The sequence below is a fragment of the Trachinotus anak genome, unplaced genomic scaffold, assembly GCF_046630095.1.
Source record: "Trachinotus anak isolate AG129_WGS33_773 ecotype Australia unplaced genomic scaffold, CSIRO_AGI_Tana_v1 ptg000021l, whole genome shotgun sequence".
Taxonomy (NCBI): Eukaryota; Metazoa; Chordata; class Actinopteri; order Carangiformes; family Carangidae; genus Trachinotus; species Trachinotus anak.
This window is the reverse complement of record NW_027273872.1, coordinates 12,239,584-12,255,678: the sequence shown is the minus strand read 5'-3', so window position 1 is coordinate 12,255,678 and position 16,095 is coordinate 12,239,584. Positions and strand designations below refer to the sequence as shown.

Below are 16,095 nucleotides of genomic sequence, written 5' to 3'. Positions count from 1 at the left end.
AGCAGAGATGGCTATTAGCCCTGTGCAGCTTGGCTGGCCTGTTGGCCTCTTCAACTCACTGTCTCCCCGCCTGAATTACTGAGCATGAGGTGCAGAAAATCACCAAGGGAAGTAATGAAATTAGCGAAGAGAAGATTGAAAACTAGAAAACACCATAAAAAATGGTGTGATATGAGTGGAAAATGACATTAAATGCCTAAAGGCACACACACCCACTACTCATCCCATACAGTTGAATCCAAACGAACTGTCGGACCACCTGAGTGAATGACAGGCTGGGCTCGCTAACAGGGAATGCTGCTGTGGCATTTCTGACCATCCCTGTAATTATGGTATTTGCTGTGAGGCCTGAGTGACCCTTTGGGCGTGGGTGTGTGTATGTTTGTGTGTGTGTGTGTGTGTGTGTGTGTGTGTGTGTGTGTGGAGGGGGCAGTTTAACTTGAAAGGACACCCCCGACCCCCTACACTCCACCTTCCACCCTTCATCTGGCATGACCTAACCCTGCAAACGGCAGCTCTGAGAGGAAAGGCTCAAGCTGTGGTGTTGTACAGTATGGTGGTACAAAGAGAACAGTGTATTTGTGTAATGTGGTTGTTCAGGCTGTTTATTTTACTGAATGCTCTACTTTTATGGCCCACAATGAAAATAAAAAGGGGATAAACAAATGCTTTCAAAGCTAAATGCAGTTTTATCATCACAGTGTTCCCCACAGTCACTTTAAATCTCACCCCCAAAACGTTTCCATGACTTCATACAGAATTTTTATGGCTTCCTGCAGCGCTGCACGACCTGTTTATACACAAGCAACTTTTACAAGTGCTTTGACAGTAAAATGTTCTCTTATTGTTGAGTAGAGCGTAAAGAATTATCCAGACTGTCTTTAAAAGCGTGTTTGATGTGCTGGTTGTGGGGGAGCTAATTTAAAGAAAGGCTACAGCTGACGACAGTCAATACATTTTTTGTATTATTGGTGACCCCTGACATTTCGATTTTTTCATGTCATTTTTCCACCTCAGTTGGTTGATGACTCAGACTTGGAAAAACAGTGTATTACTGTACAAAATTGCTGCATTATTACATAATGTATAATGTTAATAACACAGTGCTCATTGTGCAGTGTACGAGGTCTGCTATATTGTGTAAAACTATAATATTATAAAGAACAGTGTGATATTGTAGCACAGATTGTCTCAAGTGGTTTTCCAGAAAATTTTCAATACTGCAATATATATAAATATCGCAATATAAAATTATGTATGTCACAATAGAGGATTTTTATGGATATCATCCCTCCCCAGATATTGCCCCTGTACTTTAGCCAGCTACGGCTTAATGTGTAGAATGGCATAGCAGAGCTCTATCACCACAGTGTTCAATAGAACAACACAAAATCATCTGACTTGAAGAAATAAGCCAAACTTCACTGTCAAGCCTGAAACATTAGATTAAATGTGATGGTGCTCACATATTTTGTTCCAGCTGCTGCTGTATACTGAAGTCTTGATTTGTATTTACTTAAGCGAGATACTTCAAGTTTGGTTCTCAGGGTGTCTGAGTTTTGTCAGGGCTGTTAACTCATCCCAATATAACCACAAAGCTCCAGTTAGAGACCTCCATGTCCCGCCTCCATGCTGTGGGTGTGAGAGAGGTTAGTTCGGAGGCCGCGCCCTTCCCAACCCTTGAACCCTTTCAGACTGGGGGTTAGCATCGTAGCCACACCCTAACATAATCCTGGACGTCTGATCTGAAATTAGACTCTTGCAAAGGCGTTAGCTGTGAAAGTTTTTTTCATGAAATTAACTGTTCAGTTTATAGTGATGTTTTTGTGCAAAGTACAATTGAAAAACAAGTTTTAATTCTCAGATTTAGATTACATTAGATAGGATTAGACAACATTTAGTTTTAGGGAGGACTCGGGGAAAGGGGACTTTGCAGAACATATTAAAAACAGTCTGTACTGCTGTAAAACTCAAACCTACAACTGTGACACTAATGCTGTGTGAAATGTCGAAATAATGTCCCATGAATAATGCATTCTAACACTAGGGCGTGAATGAGAACAAAATTATTTTCACTGTCGACTGGAGCCAGTTGTGCAGAGGTCAAACTTCAGAGCCATCAGGCGCTGATAACAGTCATGCAGGAAAAAGTTATAAAATCAGAACAGACAGCTAGGAGGCAGTTTCCATAAATGAGAACAAGTCAGAGTGAGGAGAGGAGAATGTCTCATCCATGGTTGTCTGGTCAAACCTCTCACACCCCCTCATCCCCATTCCCCAACCCTGCCACTGCCTGATTGAAATAAATACCAGGGTGTGGGCATAACCGTCACAGAGAAGAGAGACTTTCTATTCTTATTTGAATTTTTTTTTTTTTCAGTTCATGGCACAGGTTGTAAACGGTAGCCTTGCAACATCAGCCCAGAGTTGTAATTTCTCTGGTGGTGGTCTGGCAAAGCTCAGTAGGCATCTTACCTTTTAAACCACCATTGATGGTTTTTTCAGCCACTGGGGGGCAGTGCCACACGCTTTTAAAACAATACTGATTATGGGCTTTGGCGATATCCAAACCCGATACCCTACATTTAATATAATAATATATTTTTTTTCAATATAATGGAAAATATTGTTTTTGGCGAAAAGTACTGCGATATTCGATATCATTGAATATTGTCCCAAGCCTAAGTGATTATGACATGACTATGGGAGGTATTCTTCTCACTATTCTCTCTCAGGCTAATAAAATCCAATATGAATCATAACTCGCAGTCAGACAAACTGGGCTTAATGGTCACTGCCTGACCAAACAGGGAACATATAGAGTGTAAAAGTGTGTGCAGCTTTTTTAAAGTTAGCTACTTTCATTTGGAAGCATCTTACACTGTGTGAGAATGATGATATGAAAGTGTAATTTACTGAAAAACATCACTGGTTAAATGTTTTTTTTTGGTCAAACCAAAAGATGGTGTGTGTGGTCTGGAGTAAGGAGAGGAAAGAGGAGAAAAATGTGGAGCACTCCACTATACTATACTATTAAAGTGTTGTCTCCAGCAGTGGAGAAATGCATTTCTGCTGGAATGTTAGTTCAGGGGAAAGCTGTTGTTTTCCAAATTGCTGTTGGGCTGCAAATGAAACATGGGCTGTGGATCAAGTTATTTTGCCTCACCCTGACCAGAACTGGCCAGAAGTTTGTAAAACGCTGCAGCGCTAACATTAGCTTTTGGGTGATAGGGTGCAAGACATCCACAATATAATTCACAGTCTCCTTGCAAAGTGAATTATTGCTGCTGAAAATGGGCTTGGTGACAGTGCTTAGGGTGAGCTATCACCCAGTTAAAATGCAAACTAGAAAACCAAAAAGTTGCTAAAAGATTCAGCAGAGCTCAGAGAAGTATCAGTGGTACTTTTCTGTAGGCAAATTCTGTAGATGATTTAAACAACTGCTGACAATTTACAGAAACCTTGCAGCTAATATAGGGATTAATGGGGATTAGACTGAAACCTTGAGGCCCGTTCATACAAACTGCATGTTATATTAGACTGATTTAAGTTGTAAGTCAGTGGGGTTTTTAGCTGACAGATAATCAATTATTGATTCCTGACTGTGATGATAAATGTAATGAATTAGACTGATTCAAAATATAAGGCCACATTTATACCGTAGACCTTTTCTTTAACATTCTGAAAGCGGTGACCAACTTAATTTGCTAGTTTACCAGTTTAGTTTCCACAACCTGCTGTGGACCTCTGATTGTTGCTGCTGAACACTTTCCCAGACAACTGAAAACTTTAACCAGGCTTGAAATGTTAAAGACCTGCGTGTCTAACCAAGTGTCTTCAGAAACAACCTTTTATCTGAATGGGACCAGCTGCTGCGACACCTCGTTGTTGCACGTAATTGACAAATTTGACATATTTGGGTAATTTCACTAGGTAAATCTTATAGGAGCAGCGAGACATCACTTGTGCTTTGTTGTCAGCAATTCTGGGGTGTTTTTTTTTTTTCTTTACCATAATACAAGTATAAGCACTTAATAGACTGACAGCATGTGAAGCCTCCCCATCCATCATGTCTTAATGCTGCAGCACAGACTCATTACCCGTGTTAGATTTAAACAAGGTACAAACTATGGATTTTTTATTTATTTATTTTTTTTTAATGGATAGGGAGGAAATTGAACTTGGCGATTATGCAAATGAGAGAGGGTCTGATAGTAAGTTTAGTTGCATGCGGAGAAAAAAGTGTTTGCACTGTCACAACTGTAACAGGACAGTCAGAAAGGGTGAATGGGCAACAATTTACTTTAACCTCCCTATTTAGCATTTACAAGCACTATATAAGCACTTAATACATTATTGTAAATCACTATAATGTTGCTGTAAGTGTATAAATGACTAATGAACGATTGATAACGCAGGATACAGAATAACATAGCTGTAATGTTATGTAATAAACCTGATTAAATATAATAAATATTATACAGGAGTTTAAACATCTAAATATCATTTATAGATGAGTTTAAAATCCTTTCTGAATATGTGTAAAACTCATGAAGACATGTTGAGCTTGAGTTGTAGTTTGAGAAACTCAAGAACCACTTACTTGATGTCTACCAGAGTTTTGAACTGCCTCTTGGGGCCTTCATCAGCAGGTGGAGTTTGGTTGGTTGCAGGGCTGGGCGATATGGTTAAAAAATGTAGTCTCGGTTTTTTTCCGTGTTCTGGACAATTCACGATTTTAAATCAATTTTGTTTTGTTTGAACTCAAGAGAAAACATTGCTTCCATTTCACCGGATGCTTTTGTCACAGGTGTTGGAATAGGTTTGTTGTGCTGCCACTTTTTGTTTTAAAAGCACATTTACAAACTCTGCACAGCACGGTGGTCTGCTCCAGGTCCGACCTTGCAAAACCAAACCATGCCCATATGACTGAAGTAACATGACTACCCTTTTTTGGTATTATTTCGTCATCTTTTGCAGATGCCATGGCTCATGTTTGGTGTTCGTTTACCCAGAAGAGCTCAGATGGTGTGTCTGGGAAATTGATTAATTGATTAATCTCGATTTTGCGATTTAAGCATTTTTCAAATAATTTATAAACAAAAACTCGAATTATTCAAATTAATTCAATTTATTGCCCAGCCCTAGTTGGTTGTATTGCAGAATTAAATATTTACTGATATTCATTTATAAATATAATTCTAATATGCAATTTATTCATAAATAAAACAAATACATGTAATTAAGCAGTTAATATTATTGATAAATAACTAATATTTCATATTTGCATAAACAAGAAGACAGATTACAGATTGCTAACAGGAGGAGTCATAGTTAACGCGACTTGAATTTTGTGGCCATCTTTGTCCTAATACAATTTCTAGCAGTTGTATAGTCTGGTGTGCTTGTGATTAGAAACTAACGTGTGTATGCTGGCACATACAATGATCATAGGTTTGATGCATTATGTGTTTGTGTCTTGCTACTTGTACAAATAAAAATAAAATCAACTAAAAGTAATTAAGACCTAAAATGTGTTAGAAACCATTTAAGAATTGTTTATAAACTAGTTATAAAACTATGGCAGTTAAGATAATGTGTTATCAGTTAGAATGCACTGTAGATGTGAGGAGGTGAACAGGGCACAACTACTCAGGTTACTGCAAAGGTTTGTAAAATAATAAAATAAAATAAAAAGCGTTTGACGCTTGAGTGAAGCTGTATTTTCGTTTACAGAAATGTGCTTCAGTCCTTCTGGTCTTTAGCAATCCTTTGAAACTACCACATTCAGTCCAGCACTTTGATGGAACTTTGATCACAGATATTACAGACTACATATGTGATTACTCAGATATTATATTTCAGCTGAATCCCAGCAGTGCTCTCATCTCTCCTTTCTTTTGGAGAATGGGGCTTTAATCGCTGAACAAAAACCAGGAAGCAGCTTGATGGGATGAATGCAGTCAGAGAAGGAGCAGGAGGAGGAATAATGTCGTATAGTTTTCAGCGACAAAGGCAAAACCTCCAAATCCTTTAATTCCCTTACAAGACCACGTTCTACCATTAGTCCTGTACCACGATTCACTGGAAATTAAGCATCTTTGTACAAACATATGGAGATAATTACCTGTATGCCACTGGGCCTGGCAGGGCCTGCTGTGTGCTGCTCCCTGCCCTCCTATTATAAAACACCCCTGGGTTTACAAAGCCAGATTGGCAGCTATATGGATCCATGATTCAACTTGTCTGTGTTGCAATAGTCATCAAACAGGAAATGGATGTCTGCTATGAGTAAGGGGACAGTGAATGTGGAAAATGATAAGGCCAAGAATGAACACTTAACATTGTTGACTTTCTTGATTAATCAAGATGAATCTCTTTTGGTTCAGATCACCCTTAATGTCATGAACTGGCTCAAAGTTCAGACAAAGAAGGAGGGAGAACACACATGCTTACAAAGCAAATAACACAATTTATTTATCAAAGTAACCTAGTTACATAACTAAACCAAGTGTTCAGTGCTAAAATTAACCAAACAAATGGAACAAAGAAGGGATGTCGCTGATGGGAGAGAGACAGACAGCCTGAGCAGGCGGCTTTTGAGGGGTTGCCCAGCCCACAGCCCAGGTGAACCACTTCTGGCTGAAGACCACTCAGCTTGGTTGCTTCCTGACACAGAGGAGGAGAGGAAGGGCAAGCAACAGGCCAGACAGAGCAAAAGAGGAGTTGTCGTCCGATTAAAGCCTGTCACAAGTGACCAAATTTGCATGTTTTGCAACTGAAATTAACACACAAGGATATTTAATTCAGATTTTTTTTAAAGAGGGAAGAGCAAGCTGATCTTATAAGAAACCCTAAACATCAAATCTCTGGCTTTAATTTCTCTACCATCAACTGACCACTCTACTAATGGTTAATATTTACATTAACTATAATACACTAAAGTCGAAAGTGGGTACTTAAATTGTTCTTATATATTTTGTCTCTTGTTCGCTAATGTGTGAAAAAAGCTGCAGATACTGCTCTATGTACCGGGAGCCATGGGGGTGGTGGTGAAATGTGATCCAGGAAGCTGGTGCTTAACATGTGGCTGCAGGTTGCTACCTAGAACTCACAGCAGGAGTGTGTGTGAGTGTGTGTGAGTGTGTGTGTGTGTGTGTGTGTGTGTGTGTGTGTGTGTGTGTGTGTGTGTGTGTGTGTGTGTGTGCGCGCATGTGGGTGTGATTGAGACAATGTGTATGCACATGTGAGAGCTGACCTCAGTAGCAGCAGTAATGGCCTGAGGTTTCTGCCCTGCAGCCCTGGATGTTTGGATGAAAACATGAACATTTTCTTTCAGTCTCAATTTCAGGTTCAGTCGAGTTTATTGACTCCAGACAATCTGAATGACAAGTGCATTTGCGGTCACAAAAAGCTTCCCACCAAGCAGCAGCAATCCACAGCAGTGTTAAATTATACAAAGATTTGCCAGCCGCAGTAGTTACTGACCTGGTATAAACTCAGCTTTTTTTTCAGTCACAGTTATTTTAGATGTAGCACAAGTCTAGCACAAAAGTGTACCTCCACAATAACTACCTGTGTGTGCAGCATATGAGTGTTAACGAGTGTGATGATGAGTCGGGTAATGCTGATTTGTGGGATTCATTACATGTCTGGCACAGCGTTGTTTACATTCAAAAGGAATTCATTATATTTCTGTGTTTTCAATCAGAGTGTAATCCATCCTCATCTCCCACTTAAATCAGCCTCCTCTGCACGCCCTCTCAAGACTTTAGCCACTGATTTACCTTTATTCCAGCCTCACGGGAAATGATACAAGAGTAAATATTTACAGAGTATTTCTTTGAGTTATGATGTTGTCAAATAGCGTTCAATGCTCTGTATCCCAAATTACAAAATGTTTTGGGTCAGTTGTGATTCCTTCCAACAACTCAAATTTTTCCAGGCTACTTATTTCAGTTTTTGGTGGCTGATCCACTTTTAACACATGACACATTTAAAGCTTGTTATCAATAATATGTTTGGCGTAGAAATGTGAGGTGACTGACAGTTGGAGCTCCTCAAGACTTGGACGGGGTGAGTGAGTCATCAGTAAAACAGATTAACAACTGAGCTGTAAAATATCTTTTTTTTTTTTATGTTTTTTTCAAAGGTACAAGTCTGTGCACATAAAAACAGAAGTTAAGAAATTACTTATGACTCCCAAGGTGCATTTCCCTAAGAAACACTTTTCTACAACTCTGCTCTTGTGCAAAAATTACAGCAAGAAACATTAAAAAAAAAAAAAGTTGAAATAAATTAGAAAAACTTATGATCTCATTATAAACCTACATACTTTTTTGCATTATTCTGGAGACTCCTGCATTTCAGTGTTGAAGATTGAGTTCATTTCACCCAAACCACAGACAGATTTCTGCACTGACAACACCAAAGGAAATGCAGATAGCTCTGTTTTGTTTGCTGATCTGCCAACAAAAAAACATGTGTTTTAATTTGGGTGAGCTGACCCTTTAAGAAAAACCTGGACTGCACTGCTAGAGACAGTTTTGTTCTGTCTACAGGGATGAGCATATTAAAGTGTCAGACAAAGCCAAAATCCCTCTTAAACCTGTAATTATTACCCCGGGGATTACTTCATACCTCTTTATGCCAGTCCTGTAGATGCATATCCTTGAGACTCAGATCAGTGTGAAATTTGATGGATTGTATATGCACATATTATAAAATAGGAGCCAGACACATTGCCAGAATGTTTAACCACTCCAGTGTTGCAAGCATTTATGCAGTGAGATCTGCAATGTATGGAGTATCCTCTTAATATTTTAGACAAATAAAAAAATCCCTCAAACCCTTGAGCACTGCACGTGGAATGTCTTGGGCCTAAAATAGGTCCTAGCCCCCAGACAAAATCATGCTAACACCTATTTTAATCCGGCCGTGCCGATGTGGAAGATAGAAAAATGACACTGCAGAAAAATCAGGAAAGATCACGAGATGCCTTAAATCTCTTCCAGAACCCAAACAGCGAGTCTGCCTGTGGTAATCTGATTATCTGTCACCAAGTGAGTGGAGATAAAACCCCACATACCTGTCACCCTCCACTGAAACCTCCAGCGCCAGTCAACCTGGAGACAGCCACCTGAATGTTCAGTACAGTGTATACCCAGTGAGATCTGTTTCATAACCCCATATAAATTGTGAGAGAATATGACACTGGTATTCATAACTTAGTGGCATGAGGACATCTTTCGTCTTTCCTCTTTTGCACATATCTAGACACTAGGACTCTTAATGGACTAACAATAGGGTCAAATGGTTTAGATTTTCTTTCATAACACTATCTGACCAACCGTATTTTTGCAAAGCAGCGAAAAGGGGAAAAAAAGTGAAAGATCTTTTAAGCTCTGATCTCAGGGAACGGCATTCTACCCTGCAGATTGGTCTGTGCTGATTGCTTTTAGCTGTGGATGGGCTGTCAGAGAGGCAGTGAAGGGCAAAGTGTTCTGCCCTCCAGGACTCTCTGCTGTCAGTTGTGGGTGTTGCGAAATTCGAGCTGGCATGGTGTGGCCGTGCATCAGGTGGGCTGAGCGTTGCCTTATGTATTTCCATTTTTCTTGTGCACATTTGGGTTTGTGGTTTCCACTGGAGAGCGTGAAATACACATGCAAACAATCAAAACAAAATGAAAAAGGAAAATCCTAGAGTGTATTGAAACATATTAAAAATTTCATTTACAAAAGTCTTATTTATTTTCTTTTGCCTGCTTTTTTCCCTTGCTGTTGGTCCATCAGTCCAAAACAAAAAGCAGCAAATCTTTACAATTTGTAGCTAATACAAGCAAATGTTTAACAAATATTTTGGCTTAAAAATTACTGAAAGGAGTAATCAATTACCAAATAGTTTCCAATGAATTATCTTGCCACAGGCTGATTGATTATCTAACTGATCATTGCAGCTCTACAATGAATTATTTAATTGGTTAATCCATCCTTCCAATTTATGCTCCAGGTCCAGATTAAACTAACTATAACAATTGATTTTAATATACTGCTAGAAAGCACAATAAATATGGTAGTATGATAAACGATTGTAGTCCATATCATCCCTATTGGTTTTCCAATATACATACATTAATACACTATATGTGGTATTAAAATGGTCTCAAAAGTCTGCAGAAACCCTGTTTGTGCAATTTGTGTGCTCTGTTTTTTCTACTTCTCCACCTTTGTACCGCTGTATCAATCAAAAATAGGGTACCTTGCAAATTGCTTATGAATGGTCTCAATGTAGAGACAGTGATGACAGAATTTACTTACTTACTCCACTTAGTCACTTAATTTCTGAAAGGAGTTCAGAAGAGTGCCAAAAAGATTTTGTGTGTGTATTTTTTTTTAAACTTTGGGCCACCATGCGCTTTTTTCAAACAACTTTTTTCCAGTTCCAGAATCCAAATTCTGAGTGGAAATCACAGTAATGATTCTGGGAATTTCCACCATAGCTGCAACACTGAAGTATGACAAACATGGATTAGAATGTAGATTAGGTTCAAAGGTAGTTTGTGGGAGTATGACAAGACAGTTTTCTCACTTTTGAATCTTCTGTAAAGGAAATGAAAGTGAGACTAAATCAGAAAGATTTATTAAAATACCAAAAATCAAAACATATTTTGACATACAATGCAATTCCAACTGTGTTTGATACTGATCCTTTGTTGATCATGAAAGCAGCAATTTGATGGCTAATGCCTCCAGGGACATTTATGGCACATACAGCAAATACCAGCTCAGACATACAGTACACATGCAGCCGTTTACATTTGGATCAGCACTGAACCTCTCACTGTCATCTGCATGATACCAAGTCATCAAACTACAAATCCCTCCTTATAGCTACTCAATGACAAAGGCTTAGAAGTCAAAGTTTTGATGAGCACTTGTTGCTGGTATTTGGCCACCAAAGGAATAATTATGGGGAAAGGTTAGGCTGCCACCTGTCTGAAAAGGCTCAGAGGCAACTTTCTGGTGCTGAAACAATGTGTTGCTTAACTTTGCTTTTTTTCTGGTCAAGGCATGTTGGGACAAGAGTCAGATACCTTGCCACAGACTTCCCCTTTACTATTGTCATTGTGTATTCTGTGTCCATTTTGTATTCTTTGTAGAGCTGGAGCTTGAGGGAAATGATAGGTCTATTTACAAAATAGTGTAGGTACAAGAGTTATGTGTGTCTTGTATGTTTTTCTGTACATACACAAGACAATACAGCCAAGAATGTTTACTCAAGTTTTTTTTCCCCATAAAGGATTCTCTTATTCCTGATTGATAGTATATTGCATGACATTTTTATTTCTCTTTTTCTTTCCTTTTCACAGGAGGTATTAAAGATGGCAGCTTCAGGAGCAACCCTCCTCGCTTTAGCAGCAGTGCTCCTGCATGTGGTGAGATGTCAGGGAAGTATGGGAAAAGGAAAGGACAGCTCGCCACTGAGGTTCACACACCATCTCTACAACGCCACCATTAACGAGAACTCAGCCCCGCGGACATACATCGAGACACCAGTGAAGATGGGCATTGAAGTGACAGATTTGTTCTGGGAAATCACATTTAATGTGGTCTCAGGTGACGACGACAGCCTTTTCCAAGCAGAGTCAGTTAAAGTTGGGGATTTCTGTTTCCTCAGGATCAAGACACGCAGCAGTAACTCAGCTCTCCTCAACAGGGAGGTCAGAGACACTTACACTCTCACTGTGGAGGCAACCGAAAGCACTTTTGACTTCCAGGTGAAGACAAAGGTGTTGATTCAGGTGCTTGACACCAACGACTTAAAGCCTCTTTTCTATCCTGCCTCGTACAATGTGGGCATCAGAGAAGACGCACCACTTAAGTCAAGTGTGGTCAGAGTTAGTGCCACGGATGCCGACATTGGGAGCAATGCTGAATTTTATTACTCTTTCACTAGCAGAGCTCATCCTTTTGTTGTTGACCCTTTCACAGGCACAGTCAGCCTCGTCAAGAAGCTCAATCACACCAGGTCAGAGAGATATGACCTCACTGTTTTAGCTGAGGACAGGACAAAGAAGATATCTGGTGTGCAGAAATTTGGTAATGTTGCCAAAGTGACGGTAAACATACAAAAGATGTCAACTGGGTCTCCAGTTATCACAACTCCTCCCAAACCCACAGTCTCTACAGATGGCAAAATAACTATCAATGTCCATGTCAAGGCTGGAGTTAGGTCTGTGGAATCCCTTAAAATTGTTGAGGGGGATCCTCACAAGTGTTTTGAGATAATCCCCTTAGGTTTGCAGGGCAGTGACTTTCAAGTGATCTCTACAAAGAGGATTATCTGGTCTCAAACTCCTTTTGGGCTAAATCTGTCCCTTCAAGCTAAAGACAGCAGCTCCCCAAGTTTGCTCTCTCCAGTTTCTCAAATCCACATTCCGGCCTATCATTACAGCCCGTTGGCATTTTTGGAAGACACCTACATAGTCACACTAAGTGAGTTTGCCCCGCCTAAAACTCATGTACTGAAGGTTTCTGTCACATCAGTACCTTATAATGTTACCTTTAGTATTAAAAATAACCCAGAAAGCTCTAATTTCAAAATAAATCCGAAAACAGGGATTATCATAACAACAGATAGATTTGATTATGAGAGAAAGGATCGATATGAGTTTGATGTAGTGGCCAATCACGGTGAAGCAGAGACTCACATAGTGGTTGAGATAACAGATGAAAATGACAACAGCCCACAGTTCAGCCAGACCTCCTACCAGGCCACAGTGGATGAAAACACCCCTGTTGGCAGCATTGTTTTGAAAGTAGCAGCCACAGACAAAGATAAAGGCAAAAATGGCTTTGTGACTTATGCTATTGCCAACTCAGGCCCTTTACCTTTTACAGTAGACCCCTTTACAGGTGTCATCTCAACCTCTGAACACCTGGACTATGAGCTGATGAAACGTCGGTACCACCTGAGAATTTGGGCTTCAGACAGCGGCAGCCCTTTCAGTCAGGTCAGCGAATGTCCTGTGACGATAACTCTGAACAATATCAACGATAACACCCCTCTGTTTGAGAGGGTGGGCTGTAATGCCACTGTACCTCAAGATTTACCTGTGGGGCACACAATCTGCGAGCTGTCAGCCATTGATTTAGATGAGCTGCAGCAGCTGAGGTATATCATTGAGTCAGGGAATGAGCTCCAAGTGTTTGGTATTGACTCAGTGTCGGGAGTCGTCACCCTTAAGCAACCAATTCCCCTGCGAGTGGGTTCATTCACTCTGAGAGTTGTGGCCACGGATGGGAAGCATCACTCCGACGGCTCAGTTGTCAGGATAACTGTCACCAACAGAGGTGATGATGCAACGCTCCACTGCCAAGAGACAGGGGTTTTCAAACAGCTAACGGATAAACTGATTGAGTCAATCAAACCCATTTTAACAAATCAGGAGGAAGACACGTTCTCTGATATTCACATCACCAACCGACATTCTCCCAAGTTTGACCTGAACATTCCCAGTTCAATTGACCTCATTGAGGACCATCCGCTGAATTCCACCATTGTCAAGTTCAAGGCGACAGACAATGACACTGGGTTTAACAGTAAGCTGGTGTTTGCCATATCAAGCGGGAATGAAGATGGCTGTTTCTCCATTGACACTTTCTCTGGTAACCTTCAGTTAGTTTGCCCACTTGACAGAGAGAGCAAGGAGTTCTACATTTTGAACATCACAGTTTATGACTTAGGAACACCACAAACATCTGCATGGAAATTCATTGCAGTGAACGTCATGGATGTCAATGATAACCCTCCTGTTTTTGATCAGCCCAGATATGTGATACATGTGCCTGAAAACACAGAAGTTGACTCTATTATTTTTACAGCTCGCGCAATTGATCTGGATGCAGAGGCGAGTGGTAATGTCCAATATTCTCTGCTGACGTCTACCGACATGTTCAGAATTGATGAACTGTCTGGCGAAGTCACTGTGACGCGTCACTTGGATCGAGAAACGTCACCCAGGCATGACCTCAGGATTGAAGCCAGAGACCAGGCCAAAGTTGGCCCTCAGATGTACTCCATGATTGACCTTGTGGTTGTTTTGCAAGACATAAATGACAACCCACCCAAATTTGTACCCAAGGTTTACAAAATAAAAGTTCCAGAAGATGTGCCCCTGGGCACCCTTCTTGTCTGGGTGGAGAGTGTTGACTTAGACACGGGCAGCGGAGGCCTCGTGACCTACAACCTTAAGAACACAGAGAGTGGGATCTTTCACCTTGACTCCACCACGGGGGCACTGACCCTTGAGAGGGACCTGGACTTTGAGAGGCGGCCATCTTACAACCTCACAGTCCGGGCTGTCGACCACGGCCTCCCTCGCTCCCTCTCATCCTCCTGCTTTGTGGAGATTCAGGTTCTGGATGTCAACGAGAACCTCCACAGGCCAGTGTTTTCAGAGTTTGTGTATGAAGCCAGAGTGATGGAGGATGCAGCGGTGGGGACATCTGTGGTAACACTTACAGCTGGAGACAAGGATCTGGGCAGAGACGGAGTAGTCAGGTACCACATCCATGAAGGCTCAGGTCTTGGAGTTTTCACCATCGATGAGGAAACAGGTAATAAACAATGTAATATTAGTGGTTGAACTGCTTGTAATGGAAGCAAACAATCAAATTTTTAATTTCTCCAAATTAAATCAAAATCATACTGCTCAGCCTGTTACTAATAATATTATGGAACTGTGGGAATTTGACTTGTTTGTGCTGTCTCCTTCTGCCTGACTTGGGTGACTAATAGCGCTCGTAGATGGGTTACAAACTAAAATAGGAGACCCAGATTTGTTTTCATTTTGCTGTAATGATGTTGAATTTTAAAATATTGACAAACGGCCTGTAATTTGGCTATTTGTGGATGTGTGAATTTGTGAATTTTACAATATTAAAGACAACAGCAGTAGCCTAGTTTGCTTATGATCAGTAGGTCAGGGTGACCTATGAGCTTGCGTGTTATGAAAACACCTTGCTGGACTACTAGACAAACTAATTTAAACCAACTACCATCATATATGTCATTGACAAAACAATTTCCCCGTTGGGTCCATTGGTAGCTGTTCTTGAGCTTTTGATCATATCACACAAATTTAGATGTTTAGATTTCCATTTTTCTGAGAATGTAAAGACTTGATAACAGCAATTGATAAAACAATCTTAACACAATGTAGAATGTTAAATAGAATACAAAATACTTTTCATTTCAAGAGCTATAATTCCAGACAAGAAACAGCTTTTGAATGAACCTATGACCACAGCTGTTTCCAAGGTTAAGATCTCTACATCCCCACATGCATTGAATGTTTTCTCAAGTTTAAATATTAGCTCACATTTTAAATAAATGGCAGCACTATTTACTTCAAGGTAAGTCAAAAGTCAGACTTGTGCATATGAACACAATGACATGCCTACACCATGCTCTCACAGAAGATCTTCATAGCAATATACTTCCTCATGTAGCTTCCCTGAGGTGAGACATCTGCCTGGTTGTGCAACATGGTATTTTCCTCTGGTGTAGTTGAGGTGGTTTGTCTATTTTTCCATCAGCATATCCTTTGCGGAGGATACCCTGCGACCTCCCAGCATATCGGTTCACATTCCACTATCCTACTGCTGCACTAAAGGCAAAAGATATAATCAGGGCAAGTAAAGTTCTCTGTCATAATGGAGCCATGCTGAAATATATCCCTTTTTTCTGTGTTGCTGGTTTTTGAGCTCTGCCTCAGGGTATACATATTTAAACTGTTTCTGAAGATGTGCAGAAAAGTCGATGATTTTACTTGTTTTTACCATAATTACATTGTGGTATTCAGCTTTGTGTATACCATAAGAACCAGAGTAAGTTTTGGCAACAGAAATATCACCCATGTTGCGAAGCAGAGAATGTTAAAAATGTCTTAACCCACCTTTGGGCACCAATCCAGAATTTTTATAATGCAAACAGGCACGTAAAGCTTGATGAAAGCCAAAGTGATTGATATTTCCTCCAGGGTGGTTGCAGTTGTTAGGCATAAAGAATATGATAAGTGATTAATTCCTGAGC

At 40.3% G+C, this 16,095-nt stretch overlaps 1 protein-coding gene across 4 annotated transcripts in view; it reads left to right on the top strand.

The window, feature by feature from the left end:
* The window catches only part of fat2 (FAT atypical cadherin 2), a 136,844-nt gene that overhangs the window by 34,625 nt on the left and 86,124 nt on the right, over nucleotides 1–16,095 (top strand). For all 4 annotated transcript variants that reach the window (XM_071458163.1, XM_071458161.1, XM_071458162.1 and 1 more), the window contains one exon: nucleotides 11,369–14,618. In XM_071458163.1, coding sequence (XP_071314264.1) covers nucleotides 11,381–14,618 — 3,238 coding nt within the window. In that variant the 5' untranslated portion in view covers nucleotides 11,369–11,380. The remainder of the gene's footprint in view (nucleotides 1–11,368; nucleotides 14,619–16,095) is intronic.